Raw genomic sequence first — 18,129 nt, forward strand, 5'->3', positions numbered from 1 at the left:
TTTCCAGAGCAACTTTCATTCCCCTTTATATCCTCAACAGATTTTTTTCTCATTTTGAACATTTGCCATAAAGTTTGTACTCAATAAAACATGCTGTGTTGCACCTTCTAGAAGCATTCTTCCTCTGCCTGAAGTGAATGAGGAGCTTGTGACTTTGCTGTTTCACACACTCTTTTGAGCTTTTCCCTGAAAGATGCTTAATACTTGTGCCCTCAATATTAATTATTTAAGGAAACAACAGTTCTGCTTTATTCTCCCTCCACCCCAGATTTCCTTCCCATTAGATCTCATTTACTAGTTTTTCATATTTACTGAAGATTTCCTTCTTGAAGTCCCTTGTAAACACTTTGCTATTGTCACTTTTTCCTTAATGTCATACCATCATTTCATAATCATTCCCATTTAAGCTCCACCCTGCTTTCACAGGACCAGCTAGAGCCTCCCTGTTGGAGGGAATCACTTTTAGAACAGCCCCCTCTCTAGCTCCAAAAATTTACCCACCTCTGCACCAAAACACTGTGCCAGCTAAACAGATCATATTCCCCTATGCTCCTTTCCAATTCTGCCTCTGCATGGTTAGAATTCCTCATTTACTGTCATGCCCTGTCTCTCAGAAAACTGTGTTTTATTTCAGTTTTGGTTTGTTTCACCAAAGACTGCCCTTCTTGGTTTGCTGTGCCTATGTTCTTTACACTGTACCATTACTCAGAGATCTGCAATTTGTTCATGTTTTTCTTCATGCTGGATCTTGGAGTACATGAACATAGAAGGAAGACAACTCTTCCCTCGCCACTTCTGTTACCCTTCCAGAATAAGCTGCTTTTTTTTTTCTATTAATATTCCAGCCTCATGAGGTATCCCAGCACGTGTCTATTATATCTATTAAATTATGTGTAAGATATTCAGTTCTTCCTGTTCATCCGCTCTCGCATTAGCAAATGTCTAAGCTATTTAGTGCATTGAACTGCTATTCTTCCACTTTTCCCTCCAATAACTCTATAAATAACACAGGATCCCTAATTTTTAAGCCCTTTTTCAGATCACTATCTTTTTTCATCTCTGTCTGTGAGCAGTTTCCATCAAGATCTCTAACTACTAATGTAAAGCTATGTTAGCAGGTAAATGTGATTTTCCCTTTCTTCAAGCACATCTAACTGTGTCAGACATTTTTGAATCAGCTCCCATCTGCCCAGACCGGATGATTCAGACCAGTCTCAGAGGCTTCATTTAAGACCCTCAAAGTGTTTAATACTTCACTGCTCTCTTTGGACACATTTTTCTAATCTTTCGCAATGGAGAGAACAATATACAAAGAGATCTGAGTAACCTGTCTGGTGTCCCAGAGGAAAAAAGAAGCAGAGATCAAGAGGTCTAAGCCTGCAGGGCTTCAACTGTTGTGTGATGTGCCCCTTATGGAATTTTTCTGAGGGAAGACAGTATTACCAAAGCAGATGAAAGATAAAGCTATTTGTTAAAAGAGAACTTCTCAACACTCACACATTTCCTCCCATACAGTAAGTGCTACTCTTATCCCTTCCCCTGGGGCTCCAAGTCTAGTACTGGAATAAATGCCACAGAGAAGATCAATGGCTTTATTGAAAATAGGAATAGAAAATTTGTAGCGATTAAGGCATGGACCTCGTCGATGGGGGCGGCAATTGAGATCAACTTTATTGAGAGGGTGCAAACCTTATATAGTGCCTCTGTATCCAGTAACAGCTATCCCAGTGAATTTCCACCTGTGAGAATCCCACAGTACAGCAACAGAGAGCAACCCTCTTGTTTCCCCCAGATGTGCCCCTTATCTTCATGTTTTACACGTTGTGCATTCCTCTCCTATTAACCCACAGGTCTTAATAAAGATTCCAAGGTTGCAACAAGCTAGCAAGCATGAGAATATTGGCCACTTGTCCCATGCTTGCTGCTAATATCGCAGGTACACCAAGGCATCGACTGTTTGCCCCGGCACACAGGCAATACTGGAATCTTTATGCCCACAATAACTAAGCTTGAAAATGTAAATGGATAGAGGGGTATGCTCATAGAGCCTGTGCTGATCTGGGGAAGACAAACTTGCAGACAGGGGCAGAGATGTTTGCATGCACCACATGCCTATGTGGAGCGGCACAAGCAAGCCAAAGCCCTGCAGCAACCCTGAAACGAAAGGCTGAGCACTTGCAGGAGACCACCTTGTCCATGCTGCTTGCAGCCAGCAAGTCTGCCCAACTGCCTTGTCAGAAGGAGCTACGGGAATGCATGATGGACAGAGAGGCACAAAGACATCCAGAACTGCTGATCTGAGCTGGAGTCCTTCAAGGGTCTATTCCCTTGCCAGGACATGAGGCACAGAGCTCACAGACGAGACTCTGGGTCATAGAATAATAGAATCCCTAGGTTGGAAAAGACCTTTGACATTATCAACTCCAACCATACCTGTCCACTACTAAACCATATCCCTAAGCACTTAAACTACCCATCTTTTAAATACCTCCAGGGATGGTGACTCAATTACCTCCCTGGGCAGCTGTTTCAGTGCTTGATAATCTTTTCCATGAAGTTTTTTCCTAATGTCCAACCTCTGAACCTTCCCTGGTGCAGCTTGAGGCCATTCCCTCTCATCCTGTCACCTGTCACTTGGCAAAGAGACCAACACCCACCTCTCTACAACCTCCTTTCAGGTATTTGTAGGCAGTGACAAGGTCTCCCTTCAGCCTCCTCTTCTCTAGACTAAAAAAACCCCGGTGCCCTCAGCCACTCCTCATAAGACTTGTTCTCCAGCCCCTTCACCAGCTTCATTGCCCTCCTCTGGATGCTCCAGCACCTTGATGTCCTTCTTGTAGCAAGGGGCACAAAGACTGAACACAGGATTTGAGGTGTGACCTCAGCAGTGTGGAGTACAGGAGCAGAATCACTTCCCTGCCCCTGCTGGTCACACCGTTTCTGATACAAGCCAAGATGCCATTGGCCTTCTTGGCCACCTGGGCACACTGCTGGCTCATGTTCGGTCACTGTCAACCAACACCCCCAGGTCCTTGCCACCAGGCAGGTTTCTAGCCACTCTTCCGCAAGCCTGTAGTGCTTCATGGGGCGGTTGTGTCCCAAGTGCAGGACCCGGCACTCGGCCTTCTTAAACCTCACCCTGTTGGTCTCAGCCCATAGATCCAGCCTGTTCAGATCCCTTTGCAGAGCTTCCCTACCCTTAAGCAGATCAACACTTTGTGTCATCCACAGACTTGCTAAGGGTACATTCAATCCCCTCACCCAGGTCATTGATAAAGATATTGAACAGAACTGGACCCAGCACTGAGCCTTGGGGACACCACTTGTGACCAGCCTACAACTGGATTTTACTCCATTTTCCACCACTCTTTGGGCCCGGCCATCCAGCAAGTTTTTAACCCAGCTGAAGGTGTGTCTGTCCAGGCCAGTGGAAGCCAGTTTTTCAAGTAGAATACTGTGAGCATGATGTCAAAGGCTTTACTGAAGTCGAAATACACTATGTCCACAGCTTTTCTCTCACCCATTAAGCGGGTCACCTTGCCATAGAAGGCGATCCTCTATTACCATCTGCAGGGCAGCCCTTGAGGGGGCTGCATGCCAAAAATCAAAGTTCTGCAGGCAGCACCTGGAGGTGCTGCAAGCTTCTTTGTTCTCTTCAGAGCTCACTGGGGGAGTGAGGAGCCATCACCCTTCCCCAGCCTGCTCCCAGTGTCTGCATAGCCAGTGAAGAGGCACTTGGCACATGCATTTGAATTCAAGGATCCCAAATGCTCCTAGAAAGAAACCATGTGTGTTTCCACTATGAGGAAAGAGCCCAGCTTCCCACAACTAAGAGAGATATGCTCTCTAAGAGGAATGGCTTCTACATGAAGACAGAGAAATAGCTGCAAATAGTTTAGGGGTGGTCACAGAACTGCAAATGAAGCTCTCTCAAGGCATTGACCTACTAGCTAAGGGCATTGACCTAGGTAGCTAAGGGCAGGTTTTCTAGGAGAACCTATTTCTGAAGGCCCTGGATAGCTATCAACCTGCTTCAAAACCGAATGGAAAGTCTCTGTCCTGCCATAGCCATCCATCCCTCTCAGAGGTGATGTCCCTAAAGGACAAAACAGAAGCCTAATTCCTAGTGGCAAGATTTTAGTTTTCCTTACTGTATTAACAGCCAGTACCTCTGGCTAAAGCAAGAATAACCACAACAAATTGCAAAGGGTGCTTCATCCAACAACATTAGCAAGCAGAACTTTCTGTCCTCTGGCTACAACAATATAGAACCTCCACCGTTCACATGCACAAGGCAACACTGCCTCAGTGGTTTTATATTTACCAACAGGGGACCATGAGGTGCTGTTGCTGTGGCTCCTAAGCCAGCAATTCTCAGCTCTCATAGACCAAACAACTCTTATTTAAGTTTCTGGAACTGTTTGGACATTGATGAAGCCTCTTGGATGATCCCAATAAACAAAAAGGGAAAGTCAAGCATTACACCAGCTTCTCCTGGAAAACACAGCTCAGAACATTTTGGCTGTAGATCCAAGCATGCATGTCCTATCATGCCCTGTTGATTATGAAAGCACTGAGGAAAAAGGGAGGGGAAACCTGAAGGGCTATCAGATGTGAAGATTTCCATTTCTTAAAACTTCTTTATATCTCTAAGCAACTCAGACTTTCTGCCTTTGCAAACTGCAATCAAATCCTTAAAAGAAGGAATGGGATTTGTGCTCCAAGTTATCATTTCACTGCCACTGAAAACCATTTTAAATTATTCATCAGTGGAAACTCAGTGAATATAAATATGGCTTAGTGCCCAGTTTTTGGTCTAACCACTGAGATCAAGTCACTGGGAAAGTGGCTGTTTTCTCAGGCAGACAGATTTGGGAGCTAAACCACAGAACAACATCTGTATTTAATAAAATCAAACTCATGCCAAAAATCAACTATAAATGTAACTGGCCAGCCCACCAGCCTTCTCCATTTAGGACTGCTACATGGAAAAGTCCTGCAAAAGGTTAGCTTCAAGATCTGGTCAGACAGCCTGGAAATTTGTTTCTGGTTTGTACTAAGGAGCATATGCCAAGAGCAATGCTTCCAACAGGCTGTTGGAAAAAATTTTGTAGATATTAGTTATTGTGGCTCCAAGAAAGAGGTTAAGGGCTGTCTGGTTTTGCCAAGTCATATACAAACTAGGGCCTGATACCTCACAGATGAAGTGAACACAGCCCAATTAAGGGAGTGCCAGCATAACAAAGCCTGACAACAGAGTAGAGGCAGCACAAACTCTGTAAAAATACTGATCTCTGCTCCACCCTTTAAACAAGCGACCTCAAGAACAAAAACACTACCCTGGACCAGCTATGAAAAAATAGTATCCTGTAGCTGGGCTCATCTTGCCAGTTTCCCTCACAGAATGGTTCTTAGTAAAGCTATTAACCTTACCAACACCAAGTTGTGAAAGCTGTAACACAGTTATTCTGCTCCCAAGGGCACATATATGACCCTCCTGAGCCTCTAATTCAGAAGACCTCAAGATGCAGCATATTTTTTGTTTCAAATTTTATGATGTATCTCCTTCTGTCCCATCTCCCTTCTATTTTTATCGACCCTACTTTTGAGCACCTCATCATCACTGTGTAACCCAGCTATTGGTATCGCTTCTCAGGAATGGCATAAGTGCCACCTTGCCACCAGCACCCAGGAGATCACCCATTTCTTCCTTTATTTCTAGTCTTTGCTGGACTGTTATTCTGTGTGCTCAAGTAACTGAAACCTGCCATTGTGTGTCAGTACTTCTATCCTCCCCCAAGAAAAGAGAATCACAAAGTCCATTGAAAGGCAACTCCATGGGAGAGGACAAGTCATTGTGTACTGTAATACGCAACCAAAATTGCTGCTCTTAGGGAGGCTATTATACAAGGTAATTTCACCTTAAAGCAATAATTGCCCCGTTTATTCAGCCATGAGAGATGAAGGAACCATGCACCAGGTTTCTCATTTTTCAGGTCCTGTACCTGGGTGAAGTCCCTACCTTTGGGTAAAAGACACCAGGGTTATTTTTTATAGCAGCAGTATCACAGGATTTCACATTCATGAAACACCATTGCCTTGCTTAGATGAGAACTGCCCCAAGAGAACTCTACCCAAAACCAAAGCCAGGAATTTACCCAACAAGCTCAACATTAATAAGGGCCAGAAGGTATGTGGGTAAGCGGAAGAGCCATGCAGCAGGTTTGAAGCTCACAGTGGTTAAATACCTATAGTCTGTCTGGGACACAGACAGAAGCCAAACCCTTGTTACCTGAGTGTCAACCTAACACTGTAACCTGCCTGGTACTGGCATGTCAGCTGCTCTGCAGCATGAAACCAAAGCTCATCCCTGCCCTGAATGGCAGCCAAAGGCTGGCAGGACATGACAAGTGTGGATCATAGAATCATAGCATCATAGAATAACCAGGTTGGAAGAGACCCACCGGATCATCAAGTCCAACCGTTCCTATCAAACACTAAACCATGCCCCTTAGCACCTCATCCACCCGTGCCTTAAACACCTCCAGGGAAGGTGAATCAACCACCTCCCTCAGCAGCCTCCGTCAGTGCCCAATGACCCTTTCTGTGAAGAATTTTTTCCTAATGTCCAGCCTAAACCTCCCCTGGTGGAGCTTGAGGCCATTCCCTCTTCTCCTGTCCCCTGTCACTTGGGAGAAGAGGCCATCACCCTCCTCTCCTCAACTTCCTTTCAGGTAGTTGTAGAGAGCAATGAGGTCTCCCCTCAGCCTCCTCTTCTCCAGGCTAAACAACCCCAGCTCTCTCAGCCGTTCCTCATAAGGCCTGTTCTCCAGCCCCTTCACCAGCTTCGTTGCTCTTCTCTGGACTCGCTCCAGAGCCTCAACATCCTTCTTGTGGTGAGGGGCCCAGAACTGAACACAGGATTCGAGCAGCGGTCTCACCAGTGCCGAGTCCAGAGGGAGAATAACCTCCCTGGACCTGCTGGTCACACCGTTTCTGATACGAGCCAAGATGCCATTGGCCTTCTTGGCCACCTGGGCCACCACTGGCTCACGTTCAGTCGCTGTCAACCAACACCCCCAGGTCCCTCTCCTCCAGGCAGCTTTCCAGCCAGACTTCTCCTAGTCTGTAGCTGCACAGGGTTGTTGTGCCCCAAGTGCAGGACCCGGCATTTGGCCTTGTTAAACCTCATCCCTTTGGACTCTGCCCAGTGGTCCAGCCTGTTCAGATCCCTTTGGAGCCTCCCTACCTTCCAGCAGATCCACACTTCCACCCAGCTTAGTGTCATCCGCAAACTTGCTAAGGGTGCCCTCAGTGCTTTCATCCAGGTCATTGATAAAGACATTGAACAGGGCTGGACCCAGCACTGAGCCCTGGGGACACCACTTGTCACTGGCCTCCGGCTGGAGTTAACTCCATTTCCCACCACTCTCTGGGCCCGGCCAGCCAACCAGTTTTCCACCCAGGAGAGTGTGCGCCTGTCCAGGCCAGAGGTGACAGTTTCTTAAGCAGAATCCTGTGAGAAACTGTGTCAAAGGCTTTGCTGAAGTCCAGGAAGACCACATCCACAGCCTTTCCCTCATCCAGTAGTCGAGTCACTTTGTCATAGAAGGTGATCAGGTTAGTTTGGCAAGACCTGCCTTTTGTGAACCCATGTTGATGGGGCCTGATCACCCGGTTCTCTTGCATGTGTTTCATGATAGCACTCAAGATCACCTGTTCCATGACTTTCCCTGGCACTGAGGTCAGACTGACAGGCCTGTAATTTTCTGGGTCCTCCCTGCGACCCTTCTTGTAGATGGGCACGACATCAGCCAGCCTCCAGTCCAGTGGGACTTCCCCAGTCTTCCAGGACTGTTGGAAGATGATGGAAAGGGGTTTGGCCAGCACATCCGCCAGCTCCCTCAATACCCTTGGATGAATCCCATCCGGCCCCATAGACTTGTGGGTGTCTAGTCGGGCTAGCAAGGCTCTGACCACCTCCTCTTGGATCATGCGAGCCTCATTTTGCTCCTCTAGCTCCTGGGTTTGTACACAAATGGAACAATTTTCTTTACAACTAAAGACTGAGGCCAAGAAGGCATTAAGTACCTCAGCCTTTTCCTCATCCCCTGTCACTGTTGTTCCTTCTGCGTTCAGTAGGGACTGTATGGTCTCTCTAGTCCTCCTTTTATTATTTATATATTTATAGAAAGATTTTTTGTTATCTTTCACAGACTTTGCCAATCTGATCTCTAGTTGAGCCTTAGCCCTTCTGATCTTTTCTCTATACAATGTCACTTCCCTCCTGTAGTCCATCCAAGAGGCCTGTCCCCTCTTCCAGAGCCCATAAACGTTTCTTTTCTAGATAGGCCAAGGGGAGAGATGAGAACCTAGCGGGATGGAAACCAGGAAGTTGAAGGTCACAGACAAACCCCGCTCAGAGCAGGAACATGCCCAGCTGCCTGGCAAACAAACTCTTTTTTATTATTGACTCAAAAGAGAGGCTCTCCAGGGCTCCACGTTACAAAACAACAAAGAGCAATGAAGCTGGTGAAGGGGCTGGAGAACAGGCCTTATGAGGAGTGGCTGAGGGAACTGGGGTTGTTTAGCCTGGAGAAGACGAGACTGAAGGGAGATGTTATTGCTCTCTACAACTACCTGAAAGGAGGTTGCAGAGAGGAGGGAGCTGACCTCTTCTCCCAAGTGACAGGGGACAGGACAAGAGGGAATGGCCTCAAGCTCCACCAGGGGAGATTTAGGCTGGACATTAGGAAAAAATTTTTCATGGAAAGGGTCACTGGGCACTGGAACAGGCTGCCCAGGGAGGTGGTTGAGTCACCTTCCCTGGAGGTGTTTAAAAGACGGGTAGATGAGGTGCTGAGGGACATGGTTTAGTGATTGATAGGAATGGTTGGACTTGACGATCCCAGAGGTCTTTTCCAACTTAGTGATTCTGTGATTCTGTGGAAACAGCACATTTTCAACATATAGATGTCCCTTCATTTACGGAGCGTGTCTGGCCGCTGTGGCTGGAGGGGATATATGGTGGCAATCAGATGCATTTTCATCTCTTAAATGGACTCGCTTTTACAGAGTGTGAGGGATTTAATTAAGAAAAATAAACTATAGCAAGACTATTCAGATATACCACCATAAATGCGTTTAGACCTATTCCCTCCTGTCTGTTTCTCCATTATTAAATAAAGATCCTCTTTATCACCTCTTTGTGCTTGAAAGAACAAGAATCTTCCTTCCTCCTTAAGAAGTAAAACAGAAGATATCCACTTTTTTTGGTCTTGAACTGTGACTTTTGTGCTCAGCCTCCTGCTAGCACCAAACAAATGCTGCACAACAATGGGAATTTGCCAGCACAGGTAAAACATTTCATATGTCCCTGAACCAGGTGTTAATAAAACATTATTTATTTTTCTGGCATCACTAACAGAGGGCCCACTTAGGAGATGTACTGACATATGTCCATTTTCATACATCAAATGTAAGGTCTGAGATAAAAAATCTTCAGGGTGAACTGGGATTATTTCTGCCTCAGGTCCAGTTAATTTTTAATACAAAGATAAAAATCAATAGTAGATTAGATGCTCTTTCCTGAAAGCTATTATCACCACAAGGAGAGAGAAAACAAGAAAAGAGATCTCAAAAGGATGCTTCAGCTTTGCCCAGTGTGTACTACACTCACAGTCAAACAGCACTCTTACGACACAGACCTGGAAGAAGTGCTGGATAACCTTGAAATAGAAACTATTCCCTTTTAGCTTACTCTGGGAAGGGATAGAGGCTGCCTCTTCTTTCCCTATCCCCATCTCCTGCAATAACACCATTTCTGGATTGCCCTTCACTTCAGATTATGTCTTAAGAAACATCTTCCTCTTTTCATGTTTGCTTTCAGTTCATTTCAGAATTAAAATATGCATTTTTCAAATACATTAGCAGTGGAAATTGTCTCTTTTTCATTTTCTAAAATTTCCATTTTGAATATTTTTTTTTCAAATTAGTTTAGAATTTTATATCACTTTGTATGCTTGTTTTCATAATAGTAGTTCACAATATTTTGACCAATATCAGCCTGTTCAATAAAGCAGCTGAAACAACCATCTATTTTTATTTTAAAAAACAGTCTGACAGTGACTGGCTGGCACATATTATTTTCTTCACTAGAAAACAGTATCTCCTAGAAATGTTAGTAACACCACAGCTTGACACAATTGCACATGTTGTTAATAACAGCAATACGCAGTGACAGGAAGCGATGTAAAAATCATAAAAATAAATACAGCTCTGAAATAAACTTTAAGAAGTTTTTCAATTCACAGTTATTTCCCCCATGGGAAATTATGTAAAAATAAATATATTTTTCATACTCAATGTCTGTTGTGCTAAGATATTTCCTATCAGAACTGAATGGGAGTCCCAGAAGACAGCCAAGCTCTACGTCTATAGGGCCACTCTTGGACTGCCTTCTCTGCAGGGAGTTGGTCACTCCTGCCAAGATGTACCTGGCGCCTGGCTGCTCAAAACCATCTGCCCTGGAAAACAGCCTGTCCCTAGCAGCAAGAAGGAGAACCCCATGGAGTTTTCCGAAAGCCCTGATTCAATTAATAAATATCCATCCTCTTCCACTCACAGTTCTCCCTAGGGTGAACTTATGGAGACAAAGCTGCAGCAATGGCTGTTCTTGCCATGTACTGGAAGCATGCATCTTGGGATGAGGTTATTTTTGTAGACAAGTTCTTCCTGTCTCTTTTTCTGTTTGTTTCAGAGGTGGTACTTGACCACCCCGATCCTCCAGAAACAAAGTTCCGGTGCTGAGTTAACCTACCATGGGATCAAGCCAGTGGTCAGAGATATTCCACGTTTATCAACTATCACCAAGACCTGATCCTTATTTCTTCCCACAAACTCCATGAATCATAAATCTCACCATTCCACTCTGTTCCATCAATGTTCATTGTAGATTAAACCTCAGTGTAAAAGATCTCAGGCATCTTTTCCACAGAAACACTACTGCTGCTTATCTAAGAGGTCTACTGCCACACCTGGGTTTGAGGATCCTTAGAAAGGCTCAGTCATCCAGGACTGGTTTCCTGCAACAGTTTTGTGTATCTGACATGACACAACATATCGCTGCTCTGTGAAGCTGAATATCAGTGATGTCCATGATTCCTTGCATAAAGAACATGAAACTGTAAAAAAACCCCACTGTTATCTCCAAGAATTTTAGTTAAATAATGCCTATCCTGAAAAAAACTCTTCTAATATTGCCTGCATCTTGGCTCATGTGGAAACAGCCATGTATTGCTGAGGTGGAGCTGCAAACTGCTGCTGGTTCTCATTGGAGCAATGCTGATGCCCATTTCAGCAGTTGATCCCTGAGGTAATCCATTCCTTCCCATGAAAGCATAGCTCTTCAGTAAGGTTAACTGCCAACCAGCTATGTTTCTGGAATGGAATGAAAATTTGGTCTTTCCATGAGCAGTACTGTCTCTCCAGTATGAGTGCATGGGATGTTCCCCAATGAGCCTCATCTGCTCTCAGACAGCACAGTCCTAATGGACTTCTCTGAGCAGAAAGACTTATAAACTGTTGGATTAAAATAGCACTTTGACCCTGGCATTTACTCTAGCGGAATGTTTTCAAGGAGCAACCATAACCCTTCAGCTTTTAGGCTGCAAGGCAAAAGAATTAAAAATGAAAGGGGAGGAAAAGCTCTTTTAGTTTCCTGTTATGTAAGCTCCTCATTCCCTTATCACGCCAGCTTCCCTTATCCTTCTCAGAACTTCCTCCAGTTTGAATTCATTGGTTTTGAACTGGTGATCAAAAGCACATAAAATGTAAAAATAAACTGGTTTTCCCTATAAAGCATGTTCTTTTATATCTAGAAAGATCTCAGTTTCTTAGACACTTGGTTGAAGGAGGGGCTTAACACTTCTCTGCTGAAACACAGATTCAGGGCCACGCAAAACTCAAGATTTTCCTAGCATAGCAACATAATCTTTTTGATAACAAGAACAACTTCTCTCTATAAGTGGGGATTCCCTGAGTGGACAGCAGCTCACAGACAAGCCTGTGGTCCTTTATCTCCAAAGCCAAGGTGGAGAAAGAGACCTCAGGCTGGCAGAGTTCCCTCCCCAGGAACAATCACAACCTCATCTCCTGGGACTATCAGACCAACAAATGCCCCATATCAAGATGGGAAAACAGCAGCACAGTTGCAAAAATAAACCCTTGGGAAAAAGCTATTCAGTCTTCTGAGCTCAGAGAGGTGGGGGGTGGGAGGAAGAAATCATGTCAAAATATAAGTAGGAAACTAATCTCTGCATTTATCAAGTACAGGGAGGAACATTCTGGAAAGGAAAGACAGACACTTTCCCTCTTCACAGCGTCTGTGTATCTGGATCCCTGACCAGAAGTTGCAGCCAGTGCCTGGAGGCTCAGTTCAGAAGCCTGATGAAGATGCACCGCGAGGAGCTGTAGGAAGCTGACCCACTTTAAGGATGTTAATAGCCTTACTACTGGACTTCTTCCAAGCAATCATCTCTTCAGGAATTTCTGCTGCTAAGTCCAGTGAGTATCACACTGGAGAGGATGGATGCTCCCCATCTCTACACTCATTTATTTGGGTGCCACATAGCGTTCACAGGGAGGGTGTTACTCAGGCTCTGTTTTTTTCTCCTGAGTTAGTGTTCCTCTCAGCAACTTTTGGGATGCTTTCAGGGTGCATCCGTCTACTTTATTCTTCTTCCTAACTCTCATTGAAGGGAATATCTGAGCCATTGCCATCAATACATTTTATCATCAGAAGATTGCATCAGACTTTCACACTAACTTGCTTCTACTGTATTTTATAAAATACTTGGGAGAGGGCACTATGAACTCCTCATCCACCCATTCCTCCAAAAGATCCTTGTAGAATAAGCACCAAAACTCGCCAAAACCCCAAGCTGATCATGTGCCATGACAGAGCAAAAACTTTGTAGTCTGTTCTGTTGCAGATGTCCCTGGTTCACTGACACACAGTCCTCAGTGCTCCTCCAAGGCAGTATGAAGTGCAGGAAAAGTAACGAAAGTGTTCATGTCCCTGCCTGCTCTGCAGGTGTCAGACATGCTCCCAAACATGATCTTGAGGGCTCACACATGCAGTTTTTACATTCCTTAGTTTATCACCCATGACAATGGCTTCATCAGACCACACTCACCTTTCAATTTCTTCTTTCCAAATTTCAATCCTAATAGAGACATCCCAAAATTTTATTTTAGTCCAAGTCCATGGAACTTCTGCAAAAGAAAAAAGAATGTAATTCACAATGGGGTTTTCTAGGCCTGCAGCATGACAAGGTACTGCACACACACGTAATTCTGTGCCCACAAAATGAGAGAACCAAGCTCCTAAGCACTGCAGGCAACAGCTACAGTTTATCATATACTATGTTTTAAAATCCAAAACTATCTCAGGTTTGCAAGCTGGACTGTGTCAGGGAAGCACACCTTTCCTTGAAGATTTTCATCTGTGCATCTTCTGACATCGCACAAAGAAGAGACCAGTAGAGGAGAAACTGAAAAGGACATTCCTACTACCTTAGTGCTATGTGAAAGGGCGAAACACAACCACAGAACTTGTACTTAAGGTACAGAGGGACTGTGTGACTACCCAGAGCAAAACCAGCCTCCCTGAAGAGGAGGAAGCAGCGGGAAACACTGGTTTCCTGTATGTCTGCCTGTGCTCAGCATGTGCTGGCAGACACTGTTGTCCATTTGCTGGTGACCTCTGTGTTTGGGGTGGACTAGCCTGTATGTCTGAGTAAAGCTTCTGCCCTGCTGACTGCAAACTTCCTGGCTTAGAAGCCAAAAGCCAGGCACCAGAAATGCTTTTAAGACACTGAATATATCCCGATATGCAGAGGAATTGAGTATTAAACAAGATTGCATAAAAACCTATTAGCAATACAACTTCCAGTTTTCCAGGCATCAGACAGTTTAATTAAAGGATGCAATGGTGATGTTGGTGTTGACAGCCTATGAAGGCTGGAGAGAATGGGAAAAGCCAGCACTGTCTGTCTGACTGGGAGTCTGAATCAACAGGAACATTGTACCAGTGTCTTAACTGGCCAGTGGAGTCAAGCTGAGACATTTGAGGTAATTGTAATCTGTCTAGGACAAGTTTTCTAGGTAACACAGTGACGTTTTTGCCTTTTATCTTATGTTGTCTGTGCAGAGCAAGCGTGTCTAAAGAGAAGTATAGCAAATACATTGTATTTTGGAAATGCAAAAGCAAATACCACCTATGCCACTGCCCAAAAGCAAGTCTGACACATCATCACCAGACCGTCCTTCATGCAAACTTGAGCTTCACATCTTTTCAGAAGACAAAGGTAAACATTAAGGAAAACTCTACAATCATTGCATAAGTTCAATATTTCCGTGCAGATCTCTATTCCAGATGCTAAAGCAAATCTATATTTAGCAGCCGCAATTCAGTGAGCCTGAGACAAGGCAAAAGGCACCAGATAAATGCCAGCCACCCAGCTAAGTGTTGCACACCCTGATCATGGCACAGCCTGGGCACGGTGCTCCCTGCTACTCACCACAATGTTCAGAATCCCTCTGCAAATTGTGCTTGTCTGTGACCCTTTTCCTGTTCGCTCATGCAGATTCAATTATTTCACCAGAACAAATGCTTGGGCAATACCTGTCCCCAAAATTTCCTCTGTCCATGGAGCTAAACCACTTAAAGCTATGACATACAATGTCACATCCTAAAGCTTTCTCAGTCCTGCTGACCCACCTGACTTTCCATCCCTAAATGAACTCAGTCTATCATTTTTTTTCAACATAATTTCTTCCATGCTCCAGAATTACCATTATGTCTTGCAAACCCCTCCCAACAAGGACTGAGAACTCCCCACAAACTGGTAGGAGGAGTGAGACATACTTCCCACACACCCAGACATAAAGATTATAGATTTCCTAGAGCACCAAGAGTCACAAATCTGATAATCACTATCCACTGGTAGCACAATGATGGACAAGGTTGGTTGATTGGTTGGAATATGGCTATAATTCTAAACTTTAGGCTTTGCCACACGTTTTAGAAAGACCATCTGCAACTACAGAACCTCTCCCAGCTGTGTGCTCAATTGACAAGATACATAATTTCAGCAGTGGGAAGAAAGAAAGCTGTTTATATTTGTAGAGTAGCAGAGAAGACCGAGTGGTCATAAACCTTCTTTCAGCAGTAATAATATGAAACAAACAAAAGAGTTAAGATCTATCTCTTGCAAACAAAAATCTGAAACTTCTTTCAGCCCTGACACATGGCTTTTGTTAATTACTGTGATTCGTTAATCACTGGTTCCTGGCATAAGTAGAGTGTGACAACAAGACTGCAACAATACCCTGTTTTGGTGTGGAGGACATCTTTAATTCCTTCAGCTTCCCAGTGCATTTTATTAGAATTGCATTCATTGAATATCTTCACACAGCAACAAATTCAAGTTACTATCATGACCAGCATAATTATTCCTGCAGGTTCACCATTCCCATAAGACCTTGTCACCTAGGGCAGGTGTGGGTGATAACTTTGCCATATCAGTTTGCATCAATTGCCTCTCTGGCACGTCATTTCCACCACACAGATTTAGCATAGCTGCTTACCTAGTTAAAGCCCAGGAGTTACAAATCCTTCCCAAGGTGACCTGATTCTTCATGCAAAACTCAGTTGCTGGCTTGCCCAAACCACAGGGTCATTTGAGAATGTGTCAGTATTCAATAGGCACACACAATGGCATTAAGGGCTTTACACACACCTATTGCATCAAGGTGTACCCTTCATTCATAATATTGCAAATATCTTTCTTTGCTGCTTTGTCATTGACTCACACATCTAATCCTCATATTCCTTCACCCAGCACGCTGCTCTCACGCTGGCTTAGCTTCTGTGTGCACCTGCTCACAGCCCAGTCTGTACTAGTACACCTTCACACTTACAGATGTGTTTTCAGTCTGGTGGTTCACTGATCATCAGCTGCAAGTGTGAAAACAAACTTAAGCAATTGATGGTGGAGTTGTTTCTTTTGGTAGTGCTCCAGATACTGTTCCCATTTATTTTAGCTGGCACAACATCTACAGCTAGATGTGGTCTCTTGGCTGACTTTAGCTCTGCCTGCCTTTCTTTTGTCCCAGGGCTTTTTCTTGGGGTATTTTTGACTTTCAGTCCTACCTGCAGGGTCTAAGATCTTTGCACCTGTATCTATCAACAATCTCCCTCAGGGTATTTATTTTTCTTGGATTCTACTTGTAATCAGAACTCATATCCCTGTTCAGTTTTCTTTATGTGTCTCTATTTTTTTAAATCCTTACAGAATTGCAGAGGTGGGTCTTCAGCCTCATATCACTCTCAAACACTGCCATGGTTTTAATTTACCTTTATGTTTTCAGGAAAAAAAATGATTACTCTCATATTTCATTTTCATGCAGCATGAAGTACTTCTCAAATTTTGGTGAGATACATTCACAACCTCCTGTTCCTGAGTTAACTGAAAATATGTAAAACATATGAAAACTTTCTATAGTCAGACAAAAAAAAGCAATTTCCTGCTTACCTTCATTTTCCCTGGCACCAGCTATTTTCAGATGCAAAGTAAAGCTCTGTTTAAATTTCCTCAACTTGCCTTCCACAGCCTGTGTCAGCCCTTCTGGACCTTTTTGCTGTGCCATTTTCCGCTTGATAATTTAGGGTTGGGTTTTCTTTTTCATTTCTGTTTACTCTGGGTACCCTGCGCTGTTCAGTAATCAACTGGGATTCACAGTCTTGTTTAACAGGACATGTTAGACCCCAACATGTTTCCAAAGCCTATAGCAAAAAATATTTAAAACTCAAATTTCCAGTTCTTAATTTACGGGACTCTTGCTTTATGGCTACTGACAGTTTAATTATGGGCCCTGAGAACTTTAATACCCACAGCAAGAAGCTACTTTGATGGGTCTGGAATAGGGAAAGGATGTTTTCTTGCAAACTAGGCTCAGCCTTATTTAAGAAAGATAAGAGCCCCATTTGGCTTGAGAAAACAACTGCAAAGCTTGTCCTGTGAGAGGGGCAGGTTGCAATGAGCTTCAGCGTGTGGAATTTGCAAAGGCTACATCTTAATCCAAAAACATGGCTCACTAAGGGCTGTACTGCAAACTGGAGGTGGAGGGAGGCACTTCCCACCACCACAATAAGGAGCAGAAAAATGAGAAAAAACATGGCACAACTCAAATGAATGGAAAGCAGATGCTGGAGATAGAAAACATGGCTAGTTTCATGTCCCCGTTTCTTTGGATGTAGCCACACAATACAACAGATACAATGCTAAATATGGATTAGAAAATAGCTTCTGTTTCCATCCCCTTGTTCTCATATTTTGTTAAGTGATCCATGCTAAACGCAATCATTTTTGGAAGGGTTATTTTAATATAGATCATGGGGCATAGTTCAGTACACACCAAAATTCCTGCTCATGCAGTGGTTGTAGCGGATCTGGAGGGCAAGCAAATAGTGCTATAATCTTAGAAACAAGCACCCAAAGTCCAAGGGGATTAGACAGGAAAATAAAATTTCTCCAGTCAGTTTTGCCACTAAACTTAGTGTTGTATGTATACACTCTAAAAACTTTAAATACCCCTTCCCAGGTAAAAATTCAAAAATGCACACCATGCCTCACTTATCACCTCTGTATGTCAGGACAGCTTTTGCATGAGAGAAACACTCAAGAGCTGGGTTTTCTTATCTATATTCAGCTGATGTAACAACGACAAATATCCACATGTGTTAGAATTATTTTTTTTTCATGCTGCAGTACTAAATATCCAACCAATAGCTGAATGTATGAGAAAGATCCCAAGCACCAGGCATTGTGACAAATGGGGTTCAAGTTTGCCTGTGCTGCCTTGTGTTCGTGGTAGAGTAACACTGTTAAATGCCACAAGATGAACCAAATCGAAGTCCCCAGATTTTGAACATGTATCACTTTAAACTAGATTTGGTGGCACAAGTGGGAAACTACTTTTTTATTAAAAAATATATTAGGTCCTCAAAGTCCCTGTTTTCTCCATGCCTTCTCATAGCTTGCATATATGCTAAGTGGGTGCACA

At 43.8% G+C, this 18,129-nt stretch overlaps 1 protein-coding gene across 4 annotated transcripts in view; it reads right to left on the reverse strand.

The window, feature by feature from the left end:
- The window catches only part of LOC138733567 (phospholipid-transporting ATPase FetA-like), a 91,037-nt gene that overhangs the window by 57,819 nt on the left and 15,089 nt on the right, over positions 1–18,129 (reverse strand). For all 4 annotated transcript variants that reach the window (XM_069880886.1, XM_069880885.1, XM_069880884.1 and 1 more), the window contains one exon: positions 13,197–13,275. In XM_069880886.1, coding sequence (XP_069736987.1) covers positions 13,197–13,239 — 43 coding nt within the window. In that variant the 5' untranslated portion in view covers positions 13,240–13,275. The remainder of the gene's footprint in view (positions 1–13,196; positions 13,276–18,129) is intronic.

The sequence above is a fragment of the Phaenicophaeus curvirostris genome, chromosome Z (assembly GCF_032191515.1).
Source record: "Phaenicophaeus curvirostris isolate KB17595 chromosome Z, BPBGC_Pcur_1.0, whole genome shotgun sequence".
Lineage (NCBI taxonomy): Eukaryota > Metazoa > Chordata > Aves > Cuculiformes > Cuculidae > Phaenicophaeus > Phaenicophaeus curvirostris.